Source organism: Sitophilus oryzae, unplaced genomic scaffold (genome assembly GCF_002938485.1).
Source record: "Sitophilus oryzae breed Bouriz unplaced genomic scaffold, Soryzae_2.0 scaffold_111_pilon_pilon, whole genome shotgun sequence".
NCBI lineage: Eukaryota > Metazoa > Arthropoda > Insecta > Coleoptera > Curculionidae > Sitophilus > Sitophilus oryzae.
In genome coordinates, this window is record NW_022145749.1 from 3,405,422 (window position 1) to 3,423,056 (window position 17,635).

A 17,635-nucleotide genomic window follows, 5' to 3' on the forward strand; every position below is an offset into this window, starting at 1 on the left:
TGAAAACCGCATTTCACTAGCTGCTGTAATTTTGGAGTTACGATTTTTTAAAATATTTAACCCTCTCCCATACCCCCTTACCAACCCCCACCCTCACCAAAAACTAATGGCCAGATTCTCGGGTGCCACAGTATTTTTGTGCCAAATTTGGGTAAAATCGGTTTAGCGGTTTTTGAGTTATCGTGTTACAGACGGCAGACAGACAGACAGACAGACAGACAGACAGACAGACAGACACCAAGAAAATATTTTGTATTTAGGTCATTTATGACCCAAATAACTCATTTTGAGTGAAATTAAAAGAACTTTTTTTTTTTGTCGATCCTAATAGTCTACCATACCTATTGGTATGGTCGGCCAAAGGCCAAAATGACATTCCTCGCAAATTTTGAAGTATAATTAGTGGAAAAGTCAAAAGTTTGTTAACTTTTTCCACTAATTGAAAATTACTACCACTAACTATGACGTTCTGAATGCTTACATTAAAATTAGGTAAACAAACTTCTACGGCTAATTGAAACTACAAATGTATTTCACTAATTGCGAATTTCACTAATTGCGAATAATTCTGAATGAAGCTGAATGAAGTCCTAAAAATGAAAAGGCGATTCTATGGTAATATCATTCCGAATTCATTCTTTAATAGATTGTTATTGTTAGAATTTTAATTTACGTCATATTTTTTGCTGTTTTAATTAGAAGCACAACATTTATTTAGTTCAATGCTACGGAAAGGGTCATACTAGTTATCGGAAAAGGTAATAGTCAAAGAATATACCTAGCTAGAAAAAGAATGGACTCTGCCATACTGAAAAATGGTCCTACAGAAGTGGCGCCATCTATTGAGTAGGGCTTGTTTTAAATGGATCGAAGCGCGGGCTTTATAAATGAGCGTATTTATTGAATTTTACTCTAAAATAATTAAATTTGATTATTCAATCTTATTTTTTACACAAATTCAACAATACCAATAACAAGTATCGTTGTGATGCGTAAAAAATATGATTTAACAGTATACTTTATACAATTATCAAATAAAATTACAGCCAAACATGTGTAAATATTATTTATTGTTTAAAGTTTTTATTTATAAGTCAAATATTTAAACATCGTTTATTATAATAAAACAAGACCAACGTAATACGCCCAAAGTTTTGTAAATGGAGTAAATATAAATAGGTACTTAAATGATGGCAAAAATAAAAGGCTTACATTATATTTTTAGGGTCACAAACAAAAGGAATTGTCTAATTAAAACACATACAACAAATTATAGTTTGAAAGACGTTTTGATAATAATTTGATAATATTATGATAGGCGCTATGACAACAAAATAAAAACACTAAATCACCACAATACACCAAAACACTTTTACTTTTACACTGGACGCGCGTTTCGCTAACCATGTTAGCATCATCAGCAGATGATTATAAACTCAGTTTATAATCATAATCATAAACTCAGTTTATAATCATCTGCTAATGATACTAACATGGTTAGCGAAACGCGCGTCCAGTGTAAAAGTAAAAGTGTTTTGGTGTATTGTGGTGATTTAGTGTTTTTATTTTGCTGTTTAACACCAAAGGTTCCAACCCTCAACTGTAATAACGCTATGACAACGACAATATTTTTTGAGAATTTGACAATAGTATGACAATGGCCGTTGGAAACTATGGAAACTAAAAAAATTCTGATTTAACGCCATCTGGCAATAACTAGTAGCAACTTCTTAACCTAAAAATTAATTGCACTACAACCTAGCGCCTGAGGCTGGAACTATTTTATTTGAAATTTCCGTGGAAACGGTTGAACCGCTTTTGCTATTTCACTTTCCCGCCCCTGTGTATGATATTACCATAGAAACGTCTTCTAATATTTAGGTCTTGGACCAAACCAAACTCAACCATATTTTCATTTTTTTAATGTTCTCTAAAACGGTATGGAAATATGGAAAAGTATAAAAGGAATTATCCATTTTAGAGCCAATTTTTTTTATGAAGAATGGGGTTTTCTCTAAATGTAAATAATAAATCAGTTTTTTCTCTTGTAGTTCTTTTCTCTTGTTACCAAGACAATCCGGGGACATACTGGATAAAATATCAAATTTAGAATTTTATTTTATTTTATTATTATTATAGGCATATCACGAAGATTCTTAATTGAATCACTGTATATTAATAAAGTGATATTTTCTTCTAACTAATGCGTAATCTGCAGGCCATATCTTGCTTTAAAAATAAATCTATTGCTGATTATAGAATATCATAAAAGAAAGATTACCTTTAGTACACTACCTCATTTTAAAATGAATTAATTTTCTATGTATGAATGGACTGGAAAATATTTTACTAACAGAAATATTGCTTGGTCGGATTTATTTAATTAAAGAAAATTTATTTATACACTTTGTGAAACTAAAATAATTCAAAGAAGCGAATAAACATGATCTTAAAATAAACTGTTTTTCAAAATTTATATAATTTATTAAATCAGGTATATTCTTATGATGAAAACAAGTCTAACTCTAAAGTTAGACAGTCTATCTACTGATTAATATATAAAGAATGCTAGATTCTCTGTTATGTTTGTACCTTTTATTAACGTTTGTGTTCTTCGGACGATGGTTTTCTACTCCTTACTTGTTAAAGAAATCTCATAGAAAATAAATTTGTATTTATATACATATTTTTTAACATGACAGCCATATGACAGCTATCATCTTTTTTCTACCGTGTTAGCGGCAACGCCATGACAACGGATTCTCTACAGCACTCTATCAAAGCTACTATTTTTTTTTATTAAATAATTAGGGCTCTACAACACTTTTTAGCAAGTTTATTAAAAGGGAATATACTAGAGTCCGCAAGGTTTGGGTTTGGGTTGAGATTTCCGTATGTATGTAAGAAGAGTACAATGCATTCATAATCTACTAAACAAAGAGAGAAGAGTAAAAACGTTGCCCTAACATATAAAATAAACCGAGAAACTGTCCACATTGCTAAGTGACGTGGAAGGGGATATGGCAGCTTCGTTGCGGTCGACACCAATCACGCCTCATAAACATAAAATTTAAATCCAGTATTGTTGATTGAAAAATAAGAAGATGTGCAAACTTATGGGCGATCTCGTAGCACAAAACCTGTCCAAGATGTAGCTGGTGTTACCGTCAGCTTGTCCGAGAAGTCCCAGATTTAGTTTAGCTCTACGCCGCGCCGCCGCGCGCTGATTTCCAGCTCAGCGGGTAAAAGATTCTGGACCGTTGTTTCCGTAATTTCTGGTTTCAGTCGACAGAGTGAGTGGTTGCCGAAGACAGTGTTGTCAGAACTACTGATTAATCCGTAGATTTACGGATTTTGGGTACAGTATGTTAATAATACGGATACGGTCTATCATTAAACAATTTAATATAATATTATATGATTAAACAAAGAACGGCGTCAGAGTTGGCCTTGGAAATGAAGAGCTCTGTTTTTTCATATGTAAAATATTATGGTAAATGTTACTAATTGTCATTTCCAAGCCAACTAAATGACTTTTTTTGATCATACTACCTATTCAGTACCTATAAAAAATATTTTTGTTGTTTATTCTATTTTTAACATCAACGCGGATTTTCATCCAAAGACCTTCGTCAAACCTAACAACTAATCAAACCTACAGATATTACAAATTTTAATATGGCAACACTGTTGCTTTCAGATCTACTTCGTCATCGATATGCCTTCGCTGTCCGAATTTGAGGAAATAAGTGTTTTATGCGTTGGCTGCAGAACAAATAGAGGCTCCACCGTACAGCACTTGAGACGTAAGGGGAAATCAAATTAGCAATGTCACGAATTTGCCCATTAGGTTGCGTATCTCCCCAATTCTTTCAATCAACACCAGCACTTCTAGAAAAGGGTGTACCTCATGCCTTCAGCTTCACTATTTAATTAAGTCTCATTATATTTTATTTGTTTTATTTATTAAGGAATAGTTGTAATTTTTCTTCTAGCTTATAAATTATTAAATGCAAGTTAGAAATTAAACAACGCCTCTAAATTGCCCAGAATTTAAGTTGGTGCTAGATAGTGGTCGGCAATATTAGATCTCTCTATTAGAATTGAAAAATCAATATCAAATCCATTAGAAATAATTATTAATTGAGGTGCTTAGAATAAAAGGGATTGTTGACTTTCTTCTAAATGCAGTTTTAGATAATTTAGGTATCAATTTAATTGGTATAAAATGGGGGAATTAAGTAAATTCTACAGTGGCACTAAGCAGAGCATAGTGAAGAATTTATTTAATTTCCTTTTATACTAAATAAATTGGTATTTAAAGTGTCTAAGTCTGTACTTTAGTCAATTTAGAACAAAAAGTCACTTTTATCCCTTTTTTTCTAAGCCCCTTAATTGTGTTTTTTTAACATTTCTTAATATTTATGCTATATTTTCTTCGCAAACAGTATGTAAAAATCTTTACAAATAATATGTAAGCAATATATATTGTCAAGGTGTATTACTGGTTGCATAACTGTATACTGCTAAAAAGTCGCGGCGTGCCTGGCGCATTCGCCAGAAAGTAAAGAAAATTATAGAATTCTTTAGAAAAATCTAGAAACAACCGCCAGGGGGTATATAAGGCCCGCGCTTTGACAGTTGGACAAGTTTAAAAGTAAAGTTTAAAAGTTTGAAGTTTGAAGTCTGAAGTTAGAAAATACCGCGAAATACCGTTAGAGTAATAGTAGTTGCATAAGTTGTGTTGTAAATAGTATAAGTTGTGTACAGAGTGAAACAAATAAATTCGTTAAGTATTTTATCGTGAGTTTAAATAGTGGACCCACGGAATCCGTAACAATTGGTGTCGGAAGTGCGATTCAAGAGGATTTTAAGAAGAAATTAAGTGGATTGGAAGATTTTAGACCGGATTAGAGTATTTTATGGTTGGTACAAGGGAGCAATCGAAGAAAATGGAAGCAAGTAATTGGGCGATTTTATGGAAAATATGAGAAGAAAGAAGGCAGAAGAACAAGAAAGACTACGTAAAGAACGAGAAGAAGAGCGAGCCCGACTAGAAAAAGAGAAAGCAGAAGAACAGGACCGCTTACTGAAAATTCTAGAAAATCAAGACAAAATTTTCGAAGATTTGAAAATCCAACGACAACAAGAGAAACAAGAAGAACAGGACCGGCTTGAGAAAATATTGGGTAATTTGGAAATTCGTTTGGAGGAGCGACGTCAGAGAGAAAAGCAAGAAGAACAGGACCGGCTTCAGAAAATCTTAGAAAATCAGGAAATTCGACTTCAGAAAAGCTTCGGAGACATGGAAAAAAAGCAACAAGCAATGTTGGAAATGCGTGGCCAGGAACAGCAGAATCACTTCCAAGAAGGGTCAATACTAAGGGGCGAGTATTGACTGGGGAGAACAGAGCCCCCAGGATTTTTTCCATTAGGAGTCTGGGAAGAACCGTTGACAGTTTAGTGATCGACGGGAAAGTCAATGGTAGGAGAATCCGAATGACAGTGGACACTGGCGCTATGGTATCGTTGGTGCGGGCTAACTCAGTGCAAGTTGAAGCTGATGCCTCTGGGAAGAAGAGGGTGTTTACGTACAGTTACGGGGGAAATGGCCGTTGTACGGGGAGAGGCTATCGTCGAACTGAAGTTAGAAATTTGAAGTTTCAAGTGATAGCGTCTTAGTGGCAGATATTGAAGATGACTTCATCTTGGGCATGGATGTGATTCGTCAACATGGATTTTCGTTCGATCACCAGAGAAATATCTTAAATATTGGAAATGAAGAGTTCATGTTATTTCCAGACGAGGGACCAGGCAGAATGGATGTAAGATCAGTGGAAACTGTGGTGATACCTGGTAATACCGAGAAGATCGTATTCGGTAAAGTGGAGAAAATCGCTGGGTGCTGTGTTGGACTGGTACAAAGTAGCGACAACAAACAAGATAGGTACTTAGGAAAGGACGTAGGAAAGTCGTTGGTGAACACTGACAAGAATATACCGATCAGAATTACGAATGTTTTCCCGAATTGTGTCAAGATTCAAAAAGGTGACAAGATAGCCATCTGCGAACCTGTAAGAAGTGTCACCCGATGTGATGAAGTGCCGTCAGCTGTTACATAAATGGCATCCAAAGAAACACTAAAACATCTAGAGCAGCCATGGGATCACCTAACATCTGAGGAGAAACAGAAGGCCAAGCAGTTCCTGCTAAAGCATGGCAGTATTTTTGAGAAGAACAACAGTGGAAGAACGGATTTTGTGAAGCACCGGATTAATACTGGTCATGCTCAGCCGATTCGACAACGTCCTAGAAGGGTGCCCCTTTCCAAACAACAAGAAATGGAGACAATGGTAGATAAGATGCTAGAAGATGGAGTTATCGAAGAATCATCGAGTCCATGGTCATCTCCTGTTGTTTTGGTGACGAAGAAAGATGGTAGTACACGATTCTGCGTGGACTATCGGAAGCTCAATGACGTCACTAAGAAGGACAGCGCTACCCACTGCCACGTATAGACGACACGTTAACCACACTGGCAGGTTCATTGCTGGTTCTCCACTCTCGACTTAAAGAGTGGATACTAGCGAAGTTGGTCTGGACGAGGAAGACAAAGAAAAGACGGTTTTTCTACAGAAACGGACTATACCAATTCCAAGGTCATGCCGTTTGGATTATGCAATGCTCCAGCCACTTTCGAACGTCTCATGGAGGTGGTGTTAAGGATTAACTTGGAAAACGTGCTTGGTTTACCTCGACGATGTATTGGTTATGGGAAGAACTTTTGAGGAGCATTTGCGAAATTTAGAAGAAGTCTTCGGCCGCATACGGAATGCTCACCTGTACTTGAACCCGAAGAAGTGTAGCTTATTCCAGCGACAAGTGGAATTTTTCGGCCATGTAGTCTCAGCAGACGGAATTTAAACTGACCAGAAGAAAATCGCTGCAATAAAGGATTGGCCTAAACCTTGCGACAAACATGAACTTAGAAGTTTTCTGGGTTTATGCACCTATTACAGAAGATTTGTCAAGGGATTTGCCAATATAGCTGTACCCTTACATAGACTTACAGGTGATGAAGTCGGCTACGAATGGAACACCGATTGTGATGTAGCCTTTGGAAGACTTAAGGCGGCTTTATGTTCAAGTCCTATTCTAGCCTACCCGCAACAACAAAGGGAGGTATATCCTGGATACCGACGCCAGCAATATCGGCATAGGTGCAGTGCTATCACAAGTGCAAGATGGCGAAGAACGAGTGATAGAATATTACAGTCGAGTTCTATCCAAACCAGAAAGGAATTACTGCGTTACCCGGAAGGAGCTGCTAGCAATTATGAAGGCAGTTGATCATTTTCATAAATATCTGTACGGCCAAGAATTTTTAATTAGGACAGATCATGCAGCTCTCAAGTGGCTTATGGAGATGAAACAACCTGAAGGTCAAATAGCACGATGGCTCGAGAAGCTCCAACAGTATCACTTTACCATCCAACATCGTGCTGGAAAAATGCATAGTAACGCAGATGGTTTATCCAGAAGACCCTGTCAAACCGATTGTAAGCACTGCTGTAAAACGGAACAACGTGAAGGCACTGTCATGATAAGGAGTTTTAAACTTGGAACCGATGAACAGTGGACGACGACACAATTGAGGAAAGATCAAATGGAAGATCCAGACATCGGAACAATACTACGGCTCATCAAGGAAGGTAACGGCGAGAGACCACCGTGGCAGGATATTGCGGACAGAGGGCTCGTTTTCAAAGCTCTCTGGGCTCAGTGGAATTCACTGGTTATTGAGAATGGATTGTTAAAGCGCACGTGGGAAAGTGCGGATGGCAGCACAGTAACAACTCAGTTACTGGTACCAAGGAAGAAAGTTACCCATATATTGGAAGAAATTCACGGTGGTAAAACTGGAGCCCATCTTGGGGTAAACAAGACCTTGAACAAGCTGAGAGACCGTTTTTACTGGGTGGATTATTGTGAAGATGTTAAGAAATGGTGTCAACGTTGTAAGATTTGCGCAGCTAGACAAGGACCAAGTACTCGATCTGGAGGAAAAATGGAACAAGATAACGTTGGACTGTCGTTCGAAAGAATCGTTAGGAAGGAAAGATTATTGGGAATTCATAAGGCCGTGAGAAGTAAGATTACGCTAGCCAGGTGACCGGATGAAAGCTCGTTACGACCTCAGAGCTAATTCTACGGGATTTCAACAAGACGATAGGGTATGGTTGTATAACCCACAGCGCAAGAAAGGATGATCCCCAAAGTTAACTCCAGCATGGGAAGGTCCTTATACAGTCATCAAGAGGATAAATGATGTTGTGTACCGGATTCAACGCAGCCCTAGAAGTAAGATGAAAGTAGTTCATCTGGATCGATTGAAGAGATACCAGACAGGAAACCTTGATCGGGACGATCAAATTTGAGAAGGGGGCAATGTCAAGGTGTATTACTGGTTGCATAACTGCATACTGCTAAAAAGTCGCGGCGTGCCTGGCGCATTCGCCAGAAAGTAAAGAAAATTATAGAATTCTTTAGAAAAATCTAGAAACAACCGCCAGGGGGTATATAAGGCCCGCGCTTTGACAGTTGGACAAGTTTAAAAGTAAAGTTTAAAAGTTTGAAGTTTGAAGTCTGAAGTTAGAAAATACCGCGAAATACCGTTAGAGTAATAGTAGTTGCATAAGTTGTGTTGTAAATAGTATAAGTTGTGTACAGAGTGAAACAAACAAATTCGTTAAGTATTTTATCGTGAGTTTAAATAGTGGACCCACGGAATCCGTAACAATATGCTTTTTATACAATATTTGTGTCTGGACGTGACAGTTTGACATAAGTAATGAAAGTGAAATTTTGTAAAAAAGATTATATCGCCCAAAAGCTTAGAAATTGCGCTTTTAATGGAGTCATGGCTAACTATAGTTTCTATTTAAAAAAAAAACGTATCTACATATTTGTCATATTATGTCAAAAATTACAGGGTTTAGAAAAAAAAACGGAGAACACATTCTAAGGATATGATTATCTACAACTTTTATCTGAAATATTTTTGTTTAAAATATACTATAATGGAATTAGGCAGCATTTTTTTGCACAAAATTTGCTTTTTTTTCGAAATATTACGCTAGTGCAAAAAATAACTTATTTTTTTCACTAGTGCAAAAAACACTTTGGTATACATTATTATTGACGAGTAGTTAACTAAATTGAATCTTTTTTTTATAACTTTTATGGAATACTTTATGACAACACCCCGCCACTGACTTATTTAAATATTCAAAGTGCACATGTAAAGTAATCCTTTTAGGCAACCAAACATACGGCCGGATGTATAATTCTATATGGCAGAAAGTAAGGGACAGGCCGAATTTATTTCGAAATTGAATTCGTTTACGAAATTAATTTGAATCGCAATTGTAAGATCTTCCGGATATATCATTTTATTAGCGCGGATATCTAGAAAGCGACGCTGACGCGCATTTGCTTGATAGATGGCTGTTTTTGGAAGGATTCGGTCAATTCCGCCTATAATGCCTATACATTAATTGATGTGGTCTACACCCTTCCACTTTGGTTGGGGCTCAGTCCTCCGTGCACAGTCGAGGAGCTTGTCTCCGGCTGAGGTACCTGTGAGGTAGAGGCTGGAGGATCTGTCTCCATTTTCTCTACCTGTTTAGCTTGGTCTCTTCTTAGACCTGATACCGGTGTTGTCCCGAATCTATAATAAAGAATGTATCCCTCTTTCTCTATTGCCTCCTTGGATTTGAGGTCAATTCCTATTGTGAGGACTTGGCCGTGGCCCTCCTCCCTCGAGTTGATGATTCGCCAACACGACGTCCTTACATCGGAGTTCTGACCCAGGATAAGGTTCAGCAGGTAGGTGGTGTCTTTCCCTTTGCTCCTCGGCAAAAAGACCGTGATGGTCGCCTCCTTAGGGATGTTTTCTCCCTTCAGAGCAACCAGTCCCGGTCCCTGCCAATTCTTAAGTTTAGGTGTCGTTTCTATCAACCAATCCGCCGATTCTGGAGATACACAGTCTATGAGGAGCATGCCCACCCGAAAGTGAATCCCCGCAAATCGCATTTGACCCACATTTTGTCGGTCGTTGTGTTGCTCTCCAATCGCCACTACTTCGTCCAGTATCGCCTCTTCTAGAGCCGTTTGCTGGTCGGTGGTCAGTATAACCTCTGGGTAATCCTTTGGTAGCACCGCCATTTTCACTTGTCCAGCAATAGAGGCAAAGCTGGTGATATGTCCCTGCTTGCCTCTCGGTGTTGGACGTCTTTTCATCCTGGCTTTTTTTTCTTCTTGCCGGAGCAGAGGTGAAAGGTTTTCGCTCCCTCTTTTGCCCTTTGGTGGAGATGCGCCAGCCTGTTTCTTGGTTCCTTTACCCTCCCCTTTTTGGAGGAGTAATTTCTCTTTTGCTTCCTCTGGAGCAAGTCCTGCGTGGAGCAGTCGGAGGTATCTCCGTGCTTCTGCTCCGCTAAGACCCACTCTCAGCGGATCGTCCAACCCGCCTGGTTGACCCAGGCCAGGTAGACGAAACGGTAGTCTGTGTCGCCTGTTGGGTTTAGAGGTAAGCTCCCGGCCCTTGCTAAAGGAGGTGGTAGCTTGAGTGCCAGTAGCGCAGGATGGTCCCGCGCAAGTGTCAGCCACCCCTCCTGTAGTTCTCTTTGGGGGGTTTGGCCCCTTGGAACTTTCATTGTTCCTGTTCCCAGTGTCGCTAGGGGGTTTCCCCACAGCTTCTCCGGTGGTGTTTTTATTATTGTTATTATTAGATCTCATAGTGTTCCCACGAGTCGCTAGGGATAGTCAGTCCACTTCTACAGAGCCCCGCATGTAGAAGTAAGGGGTAAATACAATGGGGTGCCCCCTGATGCCCCAAGGTTGAGACCAGTAATGGCTAGTCCTCTATCTAGCCACGCATCCCTTTGACTTGGCCCCGCCATCGTAGGATTTAGGTTTTTGGTGAGGTTGTCTTCTCTTGGTCCAGGCGGTTAAGCCAAGACCCCCCCACACCCTCTACCCGCGAGACTTGACCACAGACAGTAGAAGGTGCCTGGTTTAAATGTCTTGGTGCAATTCCCGGGCCACTACAGCCAGAGACAAGACAATGAGTGAGATGCTTCTTAGACCAAGCCAAGTGCTAGAGGTGATTCCCCTCAGCACTTGACCAGAAGCTTCCCCACCAACGACAAGGTCTTGCATCTCCTAGGGGAAGATACTACCATTATTTCCGATCAAAAATTAGTTAATTACATACTTTTAAATTGTTTTAATTAATAAAGTATTCTAAATAAATGTGGATTTAATATAAATTATAAGAAAACGTTGAAGAGATGCGTAAAAAATGGTATAATATAATTTGATAGACCATTAAATTGTGCATATGATTCACGTAAAATATACAGGGTGTTCCATTTAAATTAAAGAAGTTATTGCCGTTTAAAGCTAGTAATTATTTAATACAAATTTTTGGACACTCTGTATAAGGTAGTTGAATTTTTATTATTGCAACACAATATCTGATCAATAAATAATCTTCAGTAAATATTTAGTATTAAAAACTTTGATACCCTTGGAGAAATAAAGCCTTAAAATTTTTACTGCAATTTCATAAAATTGAAAATATTTCAAAAACGGTATGGTTTAAGTGTGATAAACCTTAATCAAACTTACCTTTATTTTAATCGCAGAATCGAAAAATGCTATAATATACAGGGTGTTCCATTTAAAAAAATACAACTATAATATTTTTTACTTATTTTTTTACTTATAGCTCTAATAGTCCTTCAACAAACCCAAAACTTACAATTTGTAAAAATCTAATCGTTTAGCTGCAATACTCCGTATCGTATGTGGTGAACAACCCTGTATAAAATTTAATTCGGATATTCACGACCGTATAGGAATTTAATGTTTAGCACTCTCTTAATAGCAGGTGCACCTGATTAAGCTACGCTCCCATGCAAATATCTCAGTATTTAATAAAAATTGGGAAAATATGATTTTTAGCTTGATAACTATCTGTTTTTTCACCTGTTCGGGTTTTATTGAAGATGATACATTCATCTTAAAATTGAGAGTCGAAAATTCCTTTTAATTTTACATCACTTTTATTATTTAGATATGAAATGCACATGGACGCAGTACATCCAGAAGATACAGTTCGTCGATTTATTTTATCGTACTCTTTGGCAGACGGTTCCTGTATGATTCAAGAACCTCCGATTCGAAATTCTGGAATAATTGGAGGAAAATATCTACGCAGCACGCTTCTTGTAAAGCCAGGATCAGATCCATTAAATCCTGACTTGTACACTCCGGTAGATTTTTATATTGGTGCTCTCATAGTAGTATATTCACAGAGGTAAAAATATCTTTAGTTTTCAACGTACACGCTATAGGCTTGGTGCATTTCAGTTGATTTCAACAAATTCCGACCGCAGCGCTTCAACGGAAAAAATCTGAAATTAGCAATATATATATTATGACGCCGGCGCCGTCATGTTGACTGCATTAGAATAATATTGGAATCGTGGTTTTGTCATAATATTTATGTATTTTGGTTTTTTGCTAGCGCAGTAATTGAAACTATAAAATACTCATGTACGCGGTTTGTGTGATATAACGCTGTTTCGGATAGTAAAAAATAAGTCAAAAAGAATTCGAACTAGGCGTCGCGTAGTGTTGTGTTGTCACAATTTCTAATGTTAATAAAATTGCCTAAAAAATGTTAACGCGTAAAGGAGAGCGTAATTAGGGCGTTGTTAGGTGTAATAACATTCAATAAGTCAATTTTTTCGGAAATTCAACTCTCCCAAAGCAACGTTTTATAGCTTCTTATAGTTTCTTACACCGATTTGATCAAAAGCAATAATGAATTCAAGCAGTTCTACGAAACAAGTTAGTAAACAAAGTGCTCGTTACATAATCAAAAAATTAAATAGACATATACTATGAGAGGATAAAATATAATTTGCAATATTAATGGTATACTTTTTTTAATCAACTAGTGATTAAATGTTTTATGAACATATTCTAAAATTATAATTATGTATATTTAAGAAATTTCGTTATAGCCGAAATAGCCCCAATTATGCCTCACTAGCAAAACCGGTGACTAAAACTATAATGCTCGCTACCATAGTTGAATTCATCTAAAAAGTGTTTTTAACTGAAATAATAAATTATAATACAAATTTGGACCTTCTGAAGATATCAAAATAGTTACTTTTTTATTTTTATTTTTAGAATTTTCACAAATTATACTCCCTAACATTTTTAGAATAATTAAATAATAAATTTTTTGTATACTCGCTATTTACCTGTAGTGTATTTGTATACAGGGTGGCGCACCTCATTCGCCTCGGTTGATTATACGAAAACGGAAAGATGTAAAAACAAAATATTTTATGGCTATATGTAGAGAGGTAATGTGCATAATTTCAAATTATTTTGAAATATACAAGGTGTAAAATAAAAACACTAAATCACCACAATACACCAAAACACTTTTACTTTTACACTGGACGCGCGTTTCGCTAACCATGTTAGCATCATCAGCAGATGATTATAAACTAAAGTACAATCTACAAGTTGAGCGTTTATATACTCGCCCAGTGGGCACCGAGTGGGCGTGGCAAAAACTAGAAAACCGAGTCAGAGCCAACTGAGCGTAACAGTTAGATTTCCGCCACTAGAGTAGTAGGAACAAAGAACTTGAAGGAATTGGACCGTTGTCTCTGTTCATACTATCTTTACATTTATTAATTCTGATGCTTTCATATGCATCTAATTGCCTGTAATTTGAGACTTGTTTAATTAATTTTAAATTATTAAGATCTATACAATGTTCTTTATCAACAATATGTTCGGCAACGCAAGATTTATCCGGTCTACCATATCTTATCTGAGCTAAATGTTCTTTAAATCTAGTTAATATTGATCTTCTAGTTTGCCCAACATATTTCTGATTACAATCTTTACAAGAAATTTCATAAATACCCGACCATTCCAGTGGAGATGTTTTATCCTTTGGATTACCTAATAATTGTTGTAATTTATTATTAGCACTATACACAAGTTTATAATTGACATTCTTAAAAAATTCCTTTTAGACCACGGGTTAACTCTCTATCAAACGGTATCGAAAAATATTTAGACGTATCTTTCTCCACTTGAAAAGTCGAATTTTCAGAAATCATTAACCTATACCTACGTTTTCTAAATAATTTATCAACTAGTGAAGGAGAATATCCATTACACTCAGCTACATTCCTAATGTAATCTCTTTCTATTTCATATCTTTCGTTGGAAAGTGGGAAACTAAGTAATCTATGAACTAAGAAATTTAAACTAGCCATTTTATGCCAAGAACTAAACTAGCCAACACTATGATGTGATTCATTAGGACTATATCTGCGTGTGGTCGTATTTTTCCTATAGATATCAAATTCCAGGCAATTATTAGCATTTCTAATAACTAATACATCTAGAAATGGTAATCTGTCGTTGTTCTCAATTTCATGAGTAAATTTAATGGAAGGAAAACGATTATTTAACTTAGAAATAAAATTATCTATGGTGTCTGAATGTGTGTCAAAAACAGCAAAAATATCATCCACATACCTAAACTAAACTCTTGGAAAATACTCAAACTGATTCTTAGCCTCCACTTCAAACCTGCTCATGAATAAATTAGCCAAAAATGGAGACAATGGATTACCCATTGCTGTACCTTCCCGCTGTTCAAAAAAGTTGTTATTAAATTGAAAACAATTTTGTTTCATACATAACGATGTAAGCTCAATGTTCAGTCTCTGACTCGGTTGGCTAGTTTTTGCCACGCCCACTCGGTGCCCACTGGGCGAGTATATAAACGCTCAACTTGTAGATTATACTTTAGTTTATAATCATCTGGTGATGATGCTAACATGGTTAGCGAAACGCGCGTCCAGTGTAAAAGTAAAAGTGTTTTGGTGTATTGTGGTGATTTAGTGTTTTTATTTTGCTGTTTAACACCAAAGGTTCCAACCCTCAACTGTAATATACAAGGTGTGTCAGAACTAAGATCTATACCAAAGTTATATTTTTTCTTACGGAACACCCTGTATTTTATTTGATTTTTGGATTCTTGGACATAAAATAAAGAATTTATTATAAGGGTTTAATATGTTTAAAAGCTTTAGTTTTTGAGATATTTGAAGATATTTAAATATGCATGCTATAATAAAAAAGTTTGTCAACACCCTGTACATTACTTTAGTTAGTGAGTTAATTCTTGTGCTGACTTTGAAGCCAGTGAAATAAACTTTACTAAAAAAAAATTATTGCTTTTTTAAATGTATACAGGGGTATCAAAAATTGCTGGTCTATTTTAAATATTTATTTTACATAAAAACTTCATTATTTTAAATACAACACTATGTAATTTTTGAATAAGTCGAAGCGGATTTAAATGCTCTTTCAAACTATATTATGGTTTCCTATATCTATCTGGCTCAGATTTTGAATAAAAAGCGATTTTTCAATAAAATTGTAATCAAGATGGCTGGTGTTGCCATGGCAATTTTCTAGTGACACTTAGTAGCTATTTTCAAAATCGACATTACTTTGTGGACTTTATTTAAATTTATAACAGCTTATTTTTATTTAATTTACCTACAATAAGGTTAATATAAGTAAGTATTCATCATTTTATCAAGAAAAATGAAGCAGTATCTGCTGTCGGAAGGAATGAATATGTTACTAGTGATTTTATTTTGTGAGGACAATTGCTTGTTGGCCTGAAGGGTTTATGCTCAAAGATGTCCAAATAGGAATTTTCTTGACAAGCGTTCCTTTGAAAAACTACTTTTCCTATTTCGCAAAGCTGATAGTGTGGTATATGAGAAACCTATTAGGCAGAAACCTGTCATTGGAAGTGAAGAAAATAAAATTTCCCTAATTGGCTCTTTTATAGAAAAACTAATATATCTACAAGTCATCGTAATATAAATCAAAGAGCTACTTCTTTATTTTTCTTGATAAAATAATAAATACTTACTTATTAAACTATTGTAGGTAAATTAAATAAAAGTAAACCGTTAAATAAAGTCCATAAACTAATGTCGCTTTTGAAAATAGCTACTAACTGTCACTAGCAAATTGCCATGGCGACACCAGCCATCTTGATTGCCATTTTATTGAAAAAAAATCGCTTTTTATTTAAAATCTGAGCCAGGTATAGGAAACCCTAATATAGTTTCAAAGAGCATTAAAATCTGCTTCGACTTATTCAAAAAAATACATAGTTTTGTATTTAAAATAACGAAGTTTTTGTGTAAAATAAATATTTAAAACAGACCAGCAATTTTTGATACCCCTGTATACATTTAAGAAAGCAATACATTATTTTAGTAAAGTTTATTTCACTGGCTTCACAAGTCAGCACAAGAATTAACTCTGAAAAGTAATTTACAGGGTGTTGACAAACCTTTTTATTATAGCATGAATATTTAAATATCTTTAAATATCTCAAAAACCAAAGCATTTAAACATATTAAAGCTTTATAATACATGCCTTATTTTATGCCCAAGAATCCAAAAATCAAATAAAATACAGGGTGTGTGTGTTCAATAAGAAAAAATATAACTTTGGTATGGATCTTAGGTCTGACACACTCTGTACATTTCAAAATAATTTTAAATTATGCACATTGCCTTCCTACATATACTCATAAAATATTTTGTTTCTACATTTTTCCGTTTTCGTATAATCAACCGAGGTGAATGAGGTGCGCCACCCTGTATATAGATTGTTTACAATATTCTCCGATGGTGGCAGCACCGGCAGAGAATGCACCAAGCCTATAGACAGACTTAAACTGTACGCTTAGATTGTAAATGATCTAGAGAGACGACATAATGAACTTGATTGTTGACTCACCCTGTACTTAAAATTTAATTTATAACTATAAAATATAAAATCTATGTGTCTTTATAGATTTATTATAACAGGCGCAGATTTATACGTATATAGATATATGCAAGAGAACTCTAGCAAATTTCCTTGTGAAGTTATCGAAAACATGAGAAACTGGATGTTCCAGCAAGGCCATTTGAAAGACGATATCGATGACTTAGTTAAAGATAAATTTGAGGCTGAAAGGAAATTTGATGAGACCATGAAAGGTTCGTATTAATTTTAATACGACATTTTTACTAAGGTATAATCTCGTTAACAATGATACTGGATTATAAAAATAGTTGTCGCTCATACGTCATTCTTTGTTAATTTTAAATATTTTTAACAAACTGTCAATAGAAAGGTGTGTAGCAATTCGTAACAAAACAATTCATTTTGTCGCCCATCGTTTTTTGCATATAATATATCAATATCCTATTATTAATTACAAATGTTACTAACTTAGTTAATAGACCAATACAATAATATAATAATTGTTTTTAAAGCATTTTTTCAAAAACAATGATCTAAAGATATTTTTTCTTCTAATATATGCGAAACTAATGTTGCAAAAATATCTTTGCTGATGCTAAAGGTAAATAATACAATTTAAAGATAGTCAATATAGATTTTGTGCAGCAAAACAGTTGCACATAGTAACATACAAAATTATGA

At 35.7% G+C, this 17,635-nt stretch overlaps 1 protein-coding gene across 1 annotated transcript in view; it reads left to right on the plus strand.

Moving 5' to 3' along the window:
* LOC115883129 overlaps nucleotides 1-17,635 on the plus strand; it is a 30,724-nt gene that overhangs the window by 10,582 nt on the left and 2,507 nt on the right. Inside the window, exons 2-3 of the mRNA XM_030901442.1 lie at nucleotides 12,097-12,382; nucleotides 17,000-17,187. Coding sequence (XP_030757302.1) covers nucleotides 12,097-12,382; nucleotides 17,000-17,187 — 474 coding nt within the window. The remainder of the gene's footprint in view (nucleotides 1-12,096; nucleotides 12,383-16,999; nucleotides 17,188-17,635) is intronic.